Source organism: Mus pahari, chromosome 14 (assembly GCF_900095145.1).
Source record: "Mus pahari chromosome 14, PAHARI_EIJ_v1.1, whole genome shotgun sequence".
NCBI lineage: Eukaryota > Metazoa > Chordata > Mammalia > Rodentia > Muridae > Mus > Mus pahari.
Genome location: NC_034603.1, coordinates 79,983,154 through 80,002,163, shown reverse-complemented (window position 1 = coordinate 80,002,163; position 19,010 = coordinate 79,983,154). Strand labels below are relative to the sequence as shown.

Below are 19,010 nucleotides of genomic sequence, written 5' to 3'. Positions count from 1 at the left end.
AATGAAAAATGACCTGAACGTCTCTCTGAACCTGGAAACTCCCCATCGAATTGGGGCCAAAGAAAACAGGATTAGGCCGTATTTCTTCTAGGATGGTTCCTCTGAATCTCTGTATGAGTTAAACTGGAGGGAACGGGTGGGGGTGGGGGTGGGGCAATCTCGCTTCGTTGTCTCTGCAGATAAATCAGGAGAGATGGACATTATTTCAGGGTTAATTAGTTTTTTCCCAGCTCTCCCGTAGGTAGGCAGACCCTCTTTCCCTCTGGCTCCTTAGCCTTGCAAGTGGGCACCCCATTTCTTTGGTATGTGTCTATAATAACCTAAAGTTTGCCATATGGCATTCAGAAAGAGTCACCTCTCTGGCATTTGGTCTCCGGTCGGGCCTCTGATGTCCAGTCTAATGTTCCCTCTCCCCTCTGACCTCCACGGGGGAACAGCTTCTGCCCTGAAGCAGAGGGTTTTTTTTTTTTTTTTTTTTTAAAACCACACACAGATTTTGCCAAAGTGGGCAAAAGTGACATGACATGACATTCTCTATGTGGCTGGCTGAGGATGACACTTTCCAAGATGGTTTGAGCTCAGGCTCAGGGGCACGGGAAACTTGGGTCTTTCACTGCCCAGTCTGAAGTTGGCAAGGAAAGCCATCAAATCGAAACCACCACTAGGATCACAGGTTCACATTCTCTTTAGTGCCTGGCTCCTCAAAGCACTCTTCATAGGAGAACAGAGTGAATAAGTCAACGGGCTGTTTTCACTTTAATGCAATGTATATTTATTGTAAACAATAATATACAAAAAAGAAAGGAAGGAAGAGAAGAAAGGCAGGGTGCACAAAGAAGGAAGAATTTGGAGAGGGGAAACAAACAAGACACAAACAAACCAAACCTTACCTAAAGAGAAAATATGACATAAATGTCAGGTTTCTTAAGTTACAGAAATATTTTTTAAAAGGTCTGTTTTTATACAGAAATTGAAAGATGCCATATTATAAGAACGCTTTAAGGTTTTATTCTACTGACTTCTAAAACTGTTAATATATCTTTTTTTTTTAAATTAAAAAAAAGACTGCTGTCTTAAAAAAAAAAAAAAAAGGAAGAAAAAAAAGAAAAAACAATCCTTATACTCTCCAGCCACAGCAGTGAGTAAGAATTAAGGTCTGTCCGATGTCTCTCTGCAGGAGAGCAGGCAAGGGGCTATCCAGGGCACATACTCAGAGACGTGCGTGTGTTGTCCCGTGTCATAACACACGCACACATCCACATACAGTCCAGGCAGACCCAAAGGTCTGTGGCTGAAAACACTGCAAAGGACTCAGTGATCCTCTCACTGCATCTGAAACCTCTCATTTGTCCACAAACAGAGAGAAACAGGTTTCCAGTTTGTCATCAACAACAACAAAAACAACAAAGGGGGGAAAAGAACCCCACAAGACCGGACAAAAAAGCATTTGTACAAATCTAGAGTGAAGAATTCAAAGAGACTTGCTTTTAATAATAAAAAAGATTAAAGAGATAAATTAAAAACAACAACAAAAAAAGGTTACAGTTAAGAACATAATTTAACAACAGATGACCATACCCTTTGAGGAAGGCACCCACAATCTACCTTAAAGACAGTAAATTAAAAAAAGAAAAAAAAAAAAAAAGAAAGAAAGAAAGAAAAAGAAAAACAAGAAAGAAAAGAAAGGAAGGAGATTTTTTTTTTTAAAAAAATGAAAACTCCTCCTTACAAAATAAATAATTTTAGCACATGGGATGTCTTGAAGGTTAAACGCTGGTATTCAGGGAGGTACAGGTGATGGCCTGAGCAGGCAGACTCCAGCATCTGCTGGCCACATGGGGCCCAGGAGGCAGCCAGGGAAACCGTGCTTGGGCACTTACAGGCTGCTTGAAAAATCTTCCCCAAGAAATTTTGGTCTCCTTTGCTTGCCCCTGGCTTTCCTTCTGAGGCTGCAGCCAGCAAGCAGGCAAAGGCACAGTGAATGTTCTAGGAACAGCATATAGTTTCCCAGCAGCCGGGATTTAAGGCTCAAGGTGTTTTCTTCTCGTTTTTTTTTTTAAAAAAATATATATATGATAAAGCTCACCGATGCTCTATGTTATGTTTATTCCCCTTATTGGAAAAGAAGGCTTTCTTTTCTTTCTTTCTTTCTTTCTTTCTTTCTTTCTTTCTTTCTTTCTTTCTTTCTTAAGGCAGCTGCTCTTGAAATCTAAGAGCTTGGGGAATTAATCAAAGCTCACCCCCAAAACTGATGGTATAACAAAATTCTGTGTATTATTTATGTTACTATAACAACACACTTTTTTTCTTTTTCTTTTTCCATTTTTTTGTTTTTTTTTTTTTTGTTTTTGTTTTTTTGTTTGTTTGTTTTAGGAGAAAGCAAATCTGTACAAAAATACTCTGGTTGCAAGGAAGGCTAGGGGACACTCTTGAACTAGGAGTAGTTAAGCTGTTGGAAAAATAAGAGCATTTAACTTTTTTTTAATCTAAAAATATGTATAAATCCCCTCAAAATGGTAATGAGTCATACACAGTACATACTAAAAGTATTTAAAATAGAGAATATTCCTCACAGAGGACTTTTTTTTTTCATTTAATTACGACTAAAAAATAATTACAAAGTCCAAACAGGCAGGGAGATTCGCCAATCGTCCTCCACATTAACTCTGAAGGAGACAAGCCCCTCCTCTGATGCTCGTGGGTCTATCTGGCCAGGAGTGCTGTCCGTCTGGCCACGAGTGGCCCGGCCATTTGCAATATGTTGTCATGAGCTCAGACAAAGTCTTAAAGTCTCTCTCCTGGAATCTCAGCCATCATTACCTTCCTTTACATGTCTTTAAAAAATAACTTCAGACCAAAAAAAATGTGTCCAAAGGAATTTCAATTGGTTCTTGATTTCTTCAGCTTTTCCTTTTCGTTTCTTTCTTTTCTTCTTCTTTTTCTTCTTCTTCTTTATTTTAATGATCAGCATTGTCACCATCGCTCTTCTCTCCTCAGGGTCTGGTGAGCTGTGTGTAGACGGGTTGTTCCCAGTGCTGAGGGCTGTGGGTCTGCGGGATGGAAGGGACCCCGGAGGTGTCAGCGATGGGGGTGTACATGGGGCGCTGCGCGGGGTTCATGTAAGTGAAGGTGGAGTAGAGCCCCGAGCCCTGGCCGGCTGCGTGACTGTAGTAGGAGCCGGAGTTCTGGTGGTCGGTGTAGTCGTACTGCGAGCGGGTGATGGGCGGGTAGGAGGGGCTGTAGTGAGGGAGGTTGAAGGGGCTGTAGGAGATCTGTTGCGGGGAGTGCTGCTGCTCGCTGTAGTGGCTGGGGCTCAGCTGCTCCGTCTTGATGTGCGTTCGCTGGGACTGGCCTGGCTCGCTGCTCAGTGTGGTGAGGGTGTGCGCCTGCTGCTGCTGGGGTGCCTGCGGCTGCTGCGGGGGTGCTTGCTGCTGCGGAGGCGCCTGTGGGGCTTGCGGGGCCTGCGGGGGCTGCTGCGGAGGAGGGGGCGGCGCCTGCTGCTTGGACATCCACACGTGGCCCGCGGTCGCAGGGGTGGGTGCGGTGCTGCTGATGCCGTAGCTGCCAGTGTAGGTGACCTGGCCGTGGGTGGCCGGAACCCCTGGGTGGCCGTTGGGTGGTAAGTATTGGTCAAACTCATTGACGTCGAAGGTCTCGATGTTGGAGATGACGTCGCTGCTCAGTTCACCGATGTCCACGTCGCGGAAGTCGATTGGGGGCTGTCTGCCCCCCTCTGCCAGAGGGCGCCCCTCTCGCTTCAGATCAACTTTGCCAGCTTGCACATCGGTTTTGGGAGTGGTGGGTGGGGTCGGTGGACCCTGAGATTGCCCTGCAGGCCATAAAAGAGAAAGACAAACGGTAAAAAATCAACAAGCACTTTGCAAAGCCCCTAGTCTTAGGAGCCCCTGGGGACTCTCCCTGGTTGTCAAGGTGTCATTAGGATCGGCTCCTGCGCTGGAGGCGCGCTGCACCAGCGATAAGTCGCCAAATGATTAACCCACAGGTACATACTAGGCAAGCTCCTTTTATCAGGGGAGGGGTCTGAGGTCCCAAGGGTCCGGAAGACTAAATTGCTACCTGTAGAAGAATGTGTGCTTTTGGGGTGAGGCGCAAAGAGAAAAGTGGGTAAGTTTCGTAAAGCAATTAAGACATGCTACCTTGCAATAAAGAATCCAGTTCAGGATTCATGGTTTGAAGTGTGTGTGTGTGTGTGTGTGTGTGTGTGTGTGTGTTCGCTCGCGCGTGCGCGCCAGCCTGCCTGTTTCTGAGCGCCCCGGACTGGGAGGGGATGCAGGGACTAGTGTTTCCTTACTTCAGGGAGCGCAAAGTCCCTACCCTGATAGCGCAAAGTCCCTACCCTGGGAGGGGGGCGCCTTAAGAGTGTGCCAGGAGGACCCCCTAGGGGATCACTCGCGCCTTGCTCACCAGAGTGCTCGCCCGGGGAGTGCACCTCACTCATGCCCGAGGAGGAGTGTGGGGAGTCCGCTTGCAGCGCCTTGAAGATGGCGTTAGGAGAGATGTGAGTCTGTTCCGTGGCCTCTTCGGCCTCCGCTTGTCCGTTCTTCACCGACTTCCTCCGCCGCGGCTGGTACTTGTAATCGGGGTGGTCTTTCTTGTGCTGCACGCGCAGCCGCTCCGCCTCCTCCACGAAGGGTCTCTTCTCGCTCTCGTTCAGCAGCCTGGGGAGGGGGGGCAGAAGAGGGAGGGGGTCAATGAAACCCCGGGAGCTGTCAGGTCCCCACCCCTCCTTCGCGCACTGCCCCCCTTCCTCCAGTCTGCTTTCCATCTCTCTCTGAGACTCAGAACCTTTTTTCTTTCTTTCTTTCTTTTTTTTCTTTTTAAAAATGTGCTCGGAGTCGACCTGAGCGGTCACTCTTCGCCCCGCCCCCTCCCCTGGCCTCCTATTTTGGAAACCCTGAAGATGGAAATAGCTCCCTGCTGAGGCTACTCTAAACGCCTTTGCTACCGGAGCGGTCCACCCCTCCCAACACGCAGTAAAAACTTTCCGAAAACCCACTTAAATTGGAAGAAGTTCGCCCCTGCCGGTTCTCAGTAGCTTTCCCCAATTCTTGCCTGGGTCTCCTCCAGTCTCAGTTACACTTTCCCTTCACTCCATCTTCCCAGGAAAGAGCGCAGTTGGCCTAAGGAAGGTGGCTTTGCTTCCTCTAATTGTTCCTTTCTAGAGGGGACCAGGCTGGCACACCCCCCTCACTCCCCTCTACCGTCCTAAAAGCAGTCATATTCACGCCCCCCCGCCCCAACCCCCGTCATAGCCAAGAGCAATCCCAAGAACTTTCTCAAACTCTGAGCCATTTCCCCCACCCCACCCCACCCCACGCCCTGAATCCTGGACCAAAGACCCCAGTATGCACAGCTCCTTGGCTCAGGGAGGCTGGGCGGGGTCGGCGAGTGCAGCCCGCGTCCCCCGTAGCCACGGAGCCCTCCCTGGCCACCCGCGCGCTTACCTCCAGAGCTTGCCCAGCGTCTTGCTGAGCTCTGCGTTGTGCAGATGCGGGTACTGGTCTGCCAGCTTCCTGCGCGCAGCCTGCGCCCACACCATGAAGGCGTTCATGGGCCGCTTGACGTGTGGCTTGTTCTTGCTGGAGCCGTTGACGCGCACGGGCATGGGCACCAGCGTCCAGTCGTAGCCCTTCAGCACCTGGCTGACCGCCTCGCGGATGCATACAGGGAACTTATCTTCCTCGCTCTCCTTCTTCAGATCCGGCTCGCCCTTGGGGAAGGTGTTCTCCTGGGGCCGGGTGTTCTCCGTGTCCGAGCCGGAGCCCGAGGGACAGGGCGAACCAGCCGAGTCCTCAGACATGGTGGGGCTGGGGGCACCAGACAGGCCCTTCTCCTGCTCGTCGGTCATCTTCATGAAGGGGTCCAGGAGATTCATACGCGAGCCCGGGGCAGGGGGCGGGTGGCCGGGAAAGGCGAGAAGCCGCGGCGGCTGGGGCTCCTCTTCCCTCAGCTGCCCGGACACGGACGCCGAGCGAACGGCTCCCGGGGAGGTTGGCGCGTCACCGGGCTGCGGCGGCGGGCACTTAGCAGAGGCGCTGGGTGGCCGGTGCTCAGCTGCCCGCTCCAAACCCGGGGAAGGCGAGTCAGAGCGGAGGAGGAGGGAGGGAAAACAGAGAACGAAACCGGGGCCACTTGCACCCCGTCTCTCTTGCAAAGAAAAGTTCCTGGACTGAAACTGGTAAAGTTGTCGCTCCCACAGAAGTTTCCAGGCAGTTCCGAGCAGCGCTCTCGGCTCTCCGACTTCCAGCTCAGGGTCTCTTTAATAAATACTCCTCCTTCAAGTTAGATACCTCGAGCCAATCACGACTGAGTCATCAGGGTTGGCAAGTCGCTGATTGGACCGGATTTTGGAATGGAGGCTGGAGGATTGTGGCTCCGGGTTGGGTGACGAGACAGGAGGGGAGGAGAAGGGAGGGGAGCTCAGCCAGAGGGTGGATGGTGGGGTGAGGGGACTTGGAGGGGGGCGCGGGGCAAGCGGGGGACCCGGGACGTCCGAGTGTGTAAGTTTGCTCTCTACTCTCGGAATGTCACAGTTTTGGAACGGTCTCCGTGTGAACCGGTGTGTGTGTGTGTGTGTGCACGCGCGCGTGTCTAGGCTAGGACCCCCCCACAGCCCCCCCCCCACTTTTCGATGCTGTCTCCGTGGTACCCAGGACTTCGCTGGCGTTTACAGCAATGGAAATTGCAACAGCTGCTCGTCAAAGCGGAGCTGGGCTTCTGCGCCTGGAGTCTGCCGGCTTCCAAAAAAAGTGCTTAGAAATGGTCTTTTGGAAGCAAATGTTTGGGTGACTCAACGCCCGCTGTTCTCTGTAATAATCCATATAAATAGATTAACGCGCTCTGGTTCACCGAGGCTGGTGTGGTGGCTGGAGCTTCTGCTGCACTCCCGCAGTGGGAATCAATGAAAACCAAAGCCGAGCACCAGGCAAAGACTGGCGGCGGGGACCGCGCAGTCCCAGGCTAACGCGGCCGGTCCCGTGGGCCACGCCGACCTTGAACTGACAAGTCCTTTCCCGGCCCCTCCAGCACTCTGACGCCCCTCGGAGTCAGGATTATTACTTTAGAGTTTTGCTTCTTGTCGTCTCCAGGCTGAGCCACAAACACCGTCAGACTCGCCACTGGAGTTTGCAAAACTGCTCCGGGATTGAGGGCGAAGTTTGCAAAGGTGGCAGCTCCGGGCGGCGAGGCCGAGAAGGCCCTTGACTTGGACTGGAGACTCCAGACAAAACGGGCCACTTTGGAGGAGCCGTGTGGCTTCCATGCTTGGGCCTTCCTTTACCAGATACCTAGGAGGGCGAAGCGCTAGGCGTCTGGACTTTAGTTGCGTCCTCTTAGACCTGCACACAGGTGGGCGTTCTGGGGGAGGCCACGTAGGTGTCCGTTGCACTTTAAGAGTGCTTGGAGCCGAAGCTGCATGTTTACTCAAACTCTTAGAGCAAGGTTGGTTAAAGGAGGAATTATCTTTTCTGAAACGAATAAAAATCTTAGCTGCCACAGGGCGCATGCCCTCGGAACCACAAACAAACTCACATCGGTGTAAAAAAAAAGATAAACAAATTCATGTAAACACCCCCTTTCTGATTCTTGCAAAACTTCGCTTTGAACTTACTAAATTATCGATAAAGCGAATTGGCCTGTATCATATCAAAGACAGGTCCCTCCCCTCTAATTTGCCAAGTGTGGACACTTAGATGTAAACGAATTTTTTCTTTGGGATGCTTTTGAAAAGCTCGTTTTCCTCTGGTTTTCTTCCGAAGTGGGCATTTGTTATTTGGGGAAAGGAGCTCGTGATAGCAGTAAGCTACAACTCTGTTCAGTCGGGGTTTCTTTTCAAACGAATGTTACTCCCATTGCACCAGTCTCTACTACCCTATAGCCTGTTTACGAGTTTAAGGGACCTACAAACAATAGCCATATATTCGTAGCTCCGACTATTCTCACAACGTGAAAGAAAACATATATCTATTTTTTTCTTCAGAGTAGGGGGTCAGGTTTTGTTAGTGTAGAGGCATTTCTATGTTCTGGGGTAGAGGTATTTGAAGAGACCAGGGGCCACTGTCAGATGTATTAAAACAGCGAGTTGTAATTTGTTGTAATTATCACGTTTTCTGGCACAAAGGCAACGAAAACGACAATGGCCTTAAGGCATTTTGAAATATTTTATTAAGTATTTGTTCATGAATACATCCATTTATACATATACCCTTAATACAACATATGGAGAGATGTAACGTGCTACGACATTTTAAATCATGTAACTTCTTACATGTTTCTACGCCTCCACGAAAGTGATTTTATATTCTTGAGTCTTTTCGGGAGAAACTTTTTAAAAACAGTTGAAATGAAAATTACACTGCAATTTTCAGCAACATCCAGAGGGGGCGCCAAAAGCCCAGAAACTGGTCTGGAACTTAGAGAAACTGCTGGAAAACTTTCCTTGAGGTGGACCAGCAGGGGCCCGGGTGGGGGAGGTGGAAGTAGCTTGTTGCTTGCGGTCAGTTCTGTTTCCAAGATGAGAATTATCTCTACAGGAATTCCTATTCTTATTCCTTTCTGTGCCGACAGGACTGTGTTAGGGGGACCTGGGAAGTGCTTGTCTACAGGGAGTTGGGGGTGGGGAAGGCACTGTAGATGCCCACTGTTCTTATTCGCACACAACCTGGAGAACGAGAGTGCGCGCGGGGGGGTGGGGTGGGTGTGGGTGGGGGGCGGGGATACTCTCCTCATTCCCCAAGTGCCAAGGGTTATCAGGTGTGCCCAGATCAGGCCAAGTCGGTCCTTTAGGTACCATCAGTTTAAGAGTGGCTGGGCCGGCATTTCTTCCAGAACCTGTAAAGCCCACCCCCAAGCAGCCCTTCAGGGGTTTAGTCCCAGTGTGACTAGACTCTTTCAGTCACCCAGGACTCTCCTTCCTCACTTGATTCTGGAAGAGTCTTGAGTTGTTCTTCAGGCCAGGGCATCTCAGCTTGAGGCAGGGGGAAAGCATCCCGGTCCAGAATGTGTTTAGATGACGGACCGGACCGGGAAGGCGAGTCTCGCTGCTCTGTGTTAGCTAGACCCTCCTGCCTGGAGGTGGATGATCTGGAGTCTGCAGCCTCCAGGGTATGAGGGATGGAAAGACTGAAGGCTAAGATGAAAGGGGCTTCCCAGTTTACTAACACAGAGGCACTAGTGGATCCCAAAAGATGACCTTGGGAAGTCCTCATCTGGGATTCCCCCCACCTTTTCTCCCTCTAGCAGTGCAGGGCCCAATTTTCTGGGTGGAGGCCTGTAGATTTCCCCTCCTAGCAGTCCAAATGGGGACAGGGGTAGGTGTGCTTTTGTGTGTGTGTGTGTGTGTGTGTGTGTGTGTGTGTGTTGAGAGGGCTAAGGAGTACTGCTAGACCTAGAGAGAATCCAGTTCCTGGTGGGTGGGAGGGTGTGAAGGCTCAGTCACTTGCATTCTCTCCACGTGAAAAAAACAAAAACAAAAAACAAAAACAAACCAACCAACCAAACAAACCCCTCCCTACTCCCAAAATCCTTAGCAAAGTGGGGGCCTCATCTAAAGCCATTTTCAACAGGATCCCAACTTCTAAGAAATATCAGTTCGGTGCAGTGCGTGCTGACAGTTGTACCCCCCCCCCCAGTAAGACATCAATCCCCCGGGCTACATTCAACAGTGTGATCCATGAAAGGGCTACCCTGTTCTGTTCTGTCATACAGTTCCCTGATTCGGTCCATGTGAAGCAATCTCGCAGGATTTCTGCTTCTGGCTGGACATGAGGTCCCCGGGTGCACAGGGCTCCCAGACGCTCTTGCGTGATTTCCATTTTTCGCTGAGGCATGCAATGTTTGTTCTTTGCTTTTCCAGCCACAGTTTCCTTTGGGAAGGGAGCGCCAGGTAAGCCTGGGCAGGCGCTGGGCTGGGTAGCAACAGCAACTGCACAGCAGGGTTTGGGGCAGGGCGGGTGGTGGTGGTGGGAGAGGCAAAGCTGCAGATTTGTAGGTAAGCAATAAGTATCTGAATAAGTGCGGCCTTTGGGGCTGTTTGCTTGTGTGAGCTCAGCGGCCAGACCTCCCAGCAACGAGTTCCCTAACGCCTCTTTACACATACACGCTTATGAGCCCATTTCTCTCCAAACAGGGACCTGTGTTACTCAAAACGACTTAAAACCCGGGGACCCTCAGATCCCCCCCCTCCCCCGCAGCAGCTCAAGTCTAGAGACAGCAGTAACCCCAGAGGGACCTCCCACCTCCAGGGAACCAGAGACTCTAAACTGTCTGGGCCTTAAAATGGGAGTGGAGCAGAGGGTGAAAGCTTGCCTCCCTCTCAAGAGACAGCAATCCCAAGAGAAAACCATCAGCCTAAATTATATGTCCTTAGAGGTGGTACCTGGGACGAATTCCTTCCCCTAGTCCCTAGAACAAGCACCTTGTGGTGGCAAATTTCCTGGGCCGGAATGTCTTAACTCAAGATGCCCCTCCTTTTAACTAGAGGTACTTTTCAGGGTTAATTTAAACATAAAAATAAAGTGAGCACTTACTATGGAGCCACCTCCAGAGAAGCAGGCTCTGCTCTGCGGGGCGGAGCCTCAGGCTCACTTCAGCCCCCAGGGCTCACTGGGGTGCAGGCGGCAGGCTCTGGCAGCTGTTGGATGTTTGACCTCCTGGCTCCTAGGAATCTTTCTGAGCAAAGGTGTTTAGTCCCAGGAGAGGGGCTCCTCCAAAGGGCCAGGTTCCTGAGAAGGGTTGTGTGGGGTCTCCTAAGGGAGGGTGTCTCCCCTGCTTTCCCCCTCTTCCTAGGTCCACAATAGCAGGGTGAGTTTTTCTAGGATAGCCTTAAAGGTCTCTATCAACCCTGTGGAAAGGGAGGGCACACCTTCACCACCATACAATCTCAATCCCCAATCCTGAAGGCAAATTGGCACAGGTAAGAAGAATCTGCTTCCCAGAGACTCCCATTTCAACAGCCGGCTCCCCCCCCCCTTCTTTGTACCCCTGAGCTAAGCCTGAGGGACCCTTCGGCTGCTTTTAGGATCTGCCTTGGGTTCAGGCTGGCAGGAGGAAGACACCCCCACCCCCAAGAAGAGAGTCAAGGTCAGTAATCCCCAGCCCCATGGCCGGAGCTCCAGGGATCTACCTTCTGTCCTAAGTTAGGTGAGGCTCAGTCTAAGGTCACCGGGTCATTCTTCAGTCAGGAGCACCTCCAGAGCGTGAGTGACATTTTAACCAGACTGCCTGGGCACTGGCCACTAGTGGTCACCTGTGAACCTTGACATTACAGAATGATTGCTGGAATGTCGCAGGGACCTCTTCCTTTTCCTTCCCCCCCACCCCCTCCGTCCCCTCTTCTTCCTCCTCCCTGACCCTTCTTCCCCCTTCTCTTCCTCCTTGCCCTGCCCCCTCTTCTTTTTGAGACAGGGTCTTAGATATGTGTCCCAGGCTGGCCTGGATCTCAGTACATAGCCAACCTCAACTCTGTCATCCCCCTGCCTCCACCTCCAAAGCATGCAGGTAATGCACCACCCTACCATGCTAAGTCCTGTCTCCCTCTCCCTGGGACAAAACGTGTTTATGTCCTGTGGGAGAGGCAGGTTGTGCTAGAGCTGGAAGCTGCTTTGCCCTCTTTCCCGGCTGAGAGGACTCAATCACGAAGACACGTGTTCTCTCTGGGTCTTGGTTAGGCTCACAGGACTGTGTGTTGGCTTCACTGAGCCCAAGAAGGGGACTTTCTTAGTCCCACCCGCCTTAACATCCAGGGGCAAAGCTGATTACTGTTGATAAGCTGGGTGAGGTAATCACAGGCTCGGGTATGCGAATATTTTATCTTTCCTTTCAGACTGGCTTTCCTGGCACCTCAGACACACCTGGAAAGATGTTTCCAGAATGGTTAGGTGCTAAGTGCCATTTGACTGAGGTAGGAATGAAGGTGGCTGGGTGGGCTCCCCCGGGGAAAACTCTACTACTACCTTACACTCCAGTGTCCCCTTCTCGCTGGGAGCCCCAAATAGAACCTCATTGAATTCACATGCTGAGCTACTGAGAGAGAGCCAGATGTGCTTTGCAAATTGACAGAGCCCCTGCTAAGCAGAAACTGGGAGAGCAGGGTGAATAGCTTTGAGCATTGGAACTGGGGTTCCAGAGGATGGAGCACTAAACAGGAAGACATCCTGTCCTGGCCACACATCCCCACTCCCGCCCCCTTCGTTGTTTTAATCTCCATCTCTCTCCTTCTCTATTCTTTCCCAGCCATGATGGTTGCTTGTGCTTCCTGTGGTCCTGAATGCCCAGAGTGGGTGGCATCTAGTCTCCGTCCTTAAGCCATCCCAAGGTCTCCTTTGTGGCAGGATCCATCCTTAGTCCACCTATGCTCAGTGTTATCCTCTAGGCTCAGTGTATTCTGAGATTCTGTCTCCCTCCATCATGGGTTCAAACCCATGATCATGGAGAAAAACCTGCTACTCTGGAGCCATCCCGAGAGCACCCTGAGGGGCAGGCAAAACTGGTGAGTGGCATCGATTCCCTGAACTCTTGGCCCAGTTGTAATCCCATTCCATCTCCCTGCTCCCAACCCCCAGTCCCTGGGACACGATAGATATATCTTGATCCTGGACTGTACCATCTTCTCTGCTGCCCCCCTCCCCTCGCCGCGACTTCCCCTCCCTGTTCTCGGTCTGAGCCCAGAAGTGGCTTTGTAGTATGTGGTACACACCACTCTCTTTGGGGGACATCTGCCAACGAGCGCAGTGGTGATGACAGTCTCCAGATGATTTTTCTAAAAGCAAAGACGTCTTCCAGGGGGAGGAGAGGTTGGCACAGGCCCAAGGCTGAGTGGGCTGAGCACTGTGGTTCTGGAAGAAGCCTGGGGAAGTGGTGGGGGTTTCTGGGTACTCAGATGGTCTTTCTCCTTGATATTCCACAAAAAAAAAAAAAAAAAAAAAGTGAAAGTCGCCAATGGTTTTCCCTTGAGTTTGCTAGGCTCTTTCCATCCAGGTTCTTCTTTGGGAACTTGGGCTTTAGGATCAAGTTCTTCCTAGTGACAGAAGCGGGGTGCTTTGCTCTGAGCTCACTCCTCTCTTAGCCCACCCAGCTCAGTGTGATGTCATCAGACAGAGATGAAGTCAAGTCCTCCTGGCCTCCTTACCGGCCTTGGTTTCGGCAACCCAGTCTCACTTCTGCCTGAGGCTTGAGCCCAGGGGAGGGTTAGTTTCTCTATTGGTTCTGGCAAATCCTGGATCATTGTGTTGTTGACTTATCCCTCATCGTTTCTAGGGAGGTTTCTTTCTTAACCCCTGGGCCCACTGAGAAGCCTCTCTGTCTTGTCACAGACCTTGTCACCTATTGTTGTTTTCAGAAACACACGAGACTTAATTAGATAGAGTTTGTGTAAAACCATCAGCAGGGCTTACCACTGGCGGAGGCTACCGGAATTTGCTATGGGGTGGGGGTCTGAGTTCTGCTGTTTACTTCATCAACGAAGACGTAAGGACTCCGTAGCTGTAGCTACCATCTCTGCCCTTGGGACCAACAATGCTACATTTTCTTGTGTCTCTAATCCCAAGCAGACTCTGATGGATAGTGTTTATCGAGCGAACAAGTGCCACAATCTAGCCAGAGAAGTGACTATATGATTATTATAATCTGGTGGGATTTGTACTCACTCAAGTCCAGAGTGAGTACCTTTGGTCAGTGAATGGCGTGTCTTGAGGTGCTCTCCGGTATGTGTCCGATCCTCCTTCTGGAACCTTCCGTATGTTCTGTGAGGAGTACCGACTGACGCTTTGTAGGCTGTTTGGATATAAAGCTTTCAGAGCACGGTCTTTATGTATTTCTGGCCTGAATTTACAGCTTTTGAGAGAAACAATCAAACCACAAATTGCAATAATGATTACACATTAGAATCCCCTAACCCTCCCAGACCTGCCTTACCTAAATATACAATGATCAGAAATAGTATTTTTTTCTTTCTTTCTTTCCTGGTTTTCTCACTTGCAGTGCACAGATGGTTCCCAACTGAGCTGCATGGGTCGGGAGAGACAGTGGAAACTGATGTGGTCGTCGGAGACAATGGCACTTCACAGCCTTCCTATCAGGACTGAGGACCCCGCTGTCCCCTGTTTGTTTTGAGAGTTAGGGCCAAGGGTATTGCATGATTGGGTGTCACATGGCTGCATGCGAATGTGCTTGTTTATGTTTATATGTGTGTGTGTGTATAAATAGATATAGAATGTGCATGTATGTATACATGAGTACTTGTGTCTGTGTATGCTCATGTGTGTCTGTGTGCATGCATGCATGTGCATTGTGTGTGTGTATTTATGTGTATGTGTCTGAAGCTACCTGGACTCGGTAGGCTAATCATCCCCAGATGGCTCCAGGGACTGCATTCTGGTCCCCAGAGCCCCAGAAGCACTGACCCATCCTTAGCCCTTGCTGGAGATGGGAGGCGGTGGGGCTGTAAGGAAAAGTGAGACAGAAAGTCTCTGTGCATAGGCTCTGCCCTGTCTTGGAGCACTGGTAGCTTGCAGGTCTTTGTTCTATATTCCTCTCAGCCTGAGGCCTGCAAAAACCTAAGCCGCCCATCTCCACCAGTTTCCAGTTTGAACTCTAATATAATTGGAAGAAAAAAAAGGGGAAGAGGCTAACATGCAGGAGTTAGAGGAGAAGATGGCTAGTTTTAGGACTTCCATTGGCCTGAGTGTGGGGAAGGGATGGATGGGAATGCGTTCGAACGGGGATTTATTTATTTACGTACGTCAACGTCGCTCCCAGCTTTCTGCAGCTTCCGGTAAAAATCTGCTCAGTTGGATGGGGGTGATGTAGTGGGAGTTGGGGTTCAGTGTTCTCTTAACCAGGGGCAGCCAGCCCACAGAAGGAATGTGGGGAGCTTGCTGGCAGAAGAGGCTTGGCGTCATCCTCTTTAGACCCTGGACCTCCCTGTCTCATACACTTACACCTGTATTGTGGTCACTGTCCCTGTCTAGCCACAACTGACCTTGGTCTTGACTCACACACTGCAGAGATCACTTACAAAGGGTTACCATAGCTGCCCACCCCCTCACGTGAACGCCACACCGAAGCGCAGCACCCTCTCCTTCACTCTCTCGCCTTCTCATCTAGGGCTGAAAAGAGAATCCCACTGCTAATGACTATTCCTTTCTTTTGCTTCTCTCAGCCCTGCTTAGGAACTGCCCTTATATCCTCTCCTCTCCCCGGCTGTCTCAGGAGGCTGGAAGGGGAAGAAATGACTCTCTTTGCTTTAACATGCTTTTGCTAACAGTAGCTTTGAAAAGAGCGTGTTACTTGCTCAAGGTCGCAGAGCTGATGGGAGAGGCAGAACCTGGGCTGCCCTGTTCTGGGAGCCGTGCCTGCCTCCCTCACAGACCCCCACACACATGGAATTCTGCAGGCCACTGTCAGCACAGAGCCTGCAGTCCCTAGACCCACTCCCCCATACCCTTATGGATTTGCAATGGCTCTTACTTGGCCACTAGCCAAATGGGTCCCATGGAAAGACAGGGACTCCAGGTCTTTTTCTGTGCTTCTGGTTTGATTTTTATCTCCTACCTTGTCCTCTAATCGGTGGTGGAAGAAGAGAGAACAAAGTGTGTCCAAAACAACCACACCTGACAGCTCCCCCCAACCCCCACTCCCCCATCACCATCTAGTTTTGTTTGTTTGTTTGTTTGTTTGCTTTTGGTTTTTCCGAGACAGGGTTTCTCTGTATAGCTCTGGCTGTCCTGGAACTCACTCTGTAGACCAGGCTGGCCTCGAACTCAGAAATCCACCTGCCTCTGCCTCCTGAGTGCTGGGATCAAAGGCATGCGCCGCCACCACGCCCGGCTACCATCCAGATTTTATGAGCACTTCTTTGAGTTTGCATGCCTAACTTTGCATGCTTCCCCTGTCCCCCCCCCCCTTTTTTTTTCCTTTGGAGACAGGGTCTCACTGTGTTGTCCTGGCTGTCCTAGAACTCACTCTGTAGACCAGGCTGGCCTTGAACTCAGAGAGATCCCCCTGCCTCTGCCTCCCGAATGCTGGGATAAAAGGTCTTCTACTTTGTTGCACCCATCCTACCTGGTTGTGTTCATTCATCTTTATTTTAAAAAAATAGTGCCATTTACCTATTTGTCTCTGTGTGTGTGCTCAAGACGTGTTGCTTGCAGGGACACAGGACAATGTAGGGGCACTCCCCCGGGAGATTGAGGGTCACACGTACCTTTATCTTCTGGACAGCTCTTTCACCTGGCTTTGGGCTGATGCACATTGAGGGGAGCGTCTCGTGTTCTCATTCAGACTTATCTTGATAGTCGACATTATTTCACCCCCCAGAATGACACCAGCACCTGGTGACCCTCTAAAGCCTGCCGAAGCCCTCACCATCTTGGAAGGAGAGACCCTCTACTCTTGCCCCGGCTTTCTCAAGCTCCTTGGGATGTTTATTAATGAGAGGGAAGGTTTGCAGGGCCCTAGGCAATCTGCCAACGGTCTTCATTGCCCTCGTTACCTGTATTTACCCATCTTCTGAAAATCTTTTTGTGGCGTTATTTTCTTCATTCTACAAGTGAGAAAGCTGGCTAATTCACTTCTCCAAAGTCTCAAAGCCCTTTAGGGGTAAAACCCAGTATTAACAATAACAACCAAGTAAGCAAGCTGTAGCTGCCAAGTCTTGCTGGCTTACCGTGCAGACGCTCAGCACAGAGACCTGATGGGCGACATTGCTGGAATGTCTGTCCGACCTGTGGGGATTTTTTTTTTTTTTTTTTAAAACCTGTGGGCTTGCTTACTTTTCAGTCTGGCCCTGTTTCTTCAGGACTCTGGGTGTTGGAGAGCACCTTTAGGGCACGATTAAGGATGATCATTGACCCCCCAGGGGGAAGGGGCAGCTTGGATACCAGAATCTGAATGTCTGTCTTGTTTTTGGCATTGGCCACATCAGGGGTTCTGTCCTTCCTTTTGTCCCCCGTGGCTGAAGGATCTTGTCCAGAAGGCCCCATTCTTCCTATGAGGAATTCCAATGAGAACCTTCTGGATCAACCTGGGTCCAGCTGATAGCACACTGGTTTCTAACCTGATCCTGTGTAACGGGGTGGAGGGGGTGATGTGTTAGTTTACCATGTGAGGGCCACCGAAGCCTGTACAGGGTACGGTCAAGACAGTGCTGCTGATGTACGGTCCAGGGGACTTGCAACTCAGGTGCTGTGGTAGCTTTTTTTTTTTTTTTAATCTGTTTAGCATACAAGAAAGACCCGGTTTAGCATTCACTTGGGCTGTAGCTCAGCTGGTAGAGTGCTTGTCTAGACTTCATGAGGCACTGGGTTCAATCCCCGGCACTGCATAAACTGTGTGTGATCAATTCCAGAACACGGGATGTTATGGTAAGGGGATCAGAAGTATAAGGCCATCTTTGGCTACCAAGAGAGCTTAAGGTCAACTGGGCAACTGGAAAGGGTTGGATGAGGGCCACTGTGAGGGACCACATATCTCCAGAGGACACCCGTTGGTCTCCTTATCTGGAGGTTCCCTATCCAACCAACTGTGGATTGAAAGTATTTTTTTTTTAAAAAAAATACAGTGTTCACACTGTGCAGATGTAGGCTCTTCTTTCTTGCCATCATCCCACAAGCAAAACAATATAATCACCACTTACCCAGCACCTCCATCGTGCCATACGTTAACAGACAATTAACACCACACGGGAATTATTAAATTATTATTAGTTCTGTGCACACAGCATGTTCTTTTATATGAGACTTGGGCGTCCCTGGACTTTTGTAGCTATAGAGGGTCCTTGAGCCAATGCTGGCGGAGACTGCAGAACAATGGTGTACTGAATGGGGACAGGGGAGTTCGAGAGGACAAGGTCATTCATCTCAGTAGCACGCTGTGTGGACTGGCCCTGAGCTCAGATTGCTCTCAGGAAGTCAGGAAGCCTGGAGGTGGGAGGTACGACAAGGATACACCTCTTCTAGAAGGGCCACAAACTTTATCAGGGTCAACAAGGCCTTCAGGCGAGGGTGGTGCATTTCTGCAGTGTCTGAGTCCTGCCTTGCTATGTGACTGGCCACATTTACCAGCCCAAATGCAACCGCAGTCCAAATTCATCCTATCAGTAGCTATCCCCTTTTAGCTGGACTCATGTCGGTGTGGCCCTTGGCAAAGAAATGGCAATTTGTGGCTCCGTTAGAAAAAGAGAAAGTGACACATTCATGCCACCGGGACTTGATGCTCTTGGGGTGACTTCCAGGCTGCTGACACTTTGCTCACAACCTCATTCTGAGCCTGTGGCTATGGAAGTTTCCATGGATACTCTAAAGCGCTTTGTGTGTTGGAAACTTTGAATAAAAAGGTAAGAGAGAGAAAGGCCAGCCACCAAGCTCACTCAAACTCTAAACCTCAGAGTCTTGGAAGAAGTCAGCTGTAGAGATAGCCCCCAACTGCAAACATACCCAGATGGCCAAGGAGATGTTTTCGGAGACCCTTGGGCTTCTTCTGCTTGGGCAAGATGTCACCTTGCACACGTCAGCACAGGGAGTGGGGGGTGGGGGCTTTTAAGTTCCTGGGAGCAAGGCCCTTCCTGCCCTTCCTACCTCTCACCAAAAAGCCAGGCACTTGTGTTTGAGCCTGGGGACTCCTGCAGCCACCTCCCTGTAGTTGGTAGCTGCCACCTCTTCTGCCAGCCTTTATCTGGGAGAGTGGAGTTGTCCCTTCCTTAGCCCCAAAGTTTCTGAAAGAAGGTATTGTTATTTTGTGAAAACCGCCCAAGTTAGGAACAAAGGCCAATGCTGGATCTTCTTTAGGCTGGGCAGAACTCTACTGGCATTCCTTTCAGATGGCTCTGTATCACAGCTGATTTCTGCTAACAGTAATTCAACAATAGAGTCGGGCTCTCGTTTTTTGTTTTTTTTTTTCTTTTTCTTCCTGTGGGGCCTTAAGGAAAATGGTACACTGTTGGAGTTCTGATTTAGACAGGGGTTGTATATTTTCACCTTAGGTGTGTGACATAT

The 19,010-nt window shown here is 50.3% G+C and overlaps 1 protein-coding gene across 1 annotated transcript; it reads right to left on the bottom strand.

Annotated features, from left to right (window-relative positions):
- Positions 1–748: 748 nt before the first annotated feature.
- Positions 749–6,266, bottom strand: Sox9 (SRY-box transcription factor 9). Its single transcript, XM_021212332.2, has 3 exons — positions 5,466–6,266; positions 4,426–4,679; positions 749–3,829 (listed from the first exon to the last, which is right to left on the bottom strand). The coding sequence occupies exons 1-3, from the start codon at positions 5,894–5,896 to the stop codon at positions 2,994–2,996; spliced, it is 1,521 nt and encodes a 506-aa protein (XP_021067991.1). The 5' UTR covers positions 5,897–6,266; the 3' UTR covers positions 749–2,993.
- Between the last annotated feature and the right edge of the window lie 12,744 nt (positions 6,267–19,010).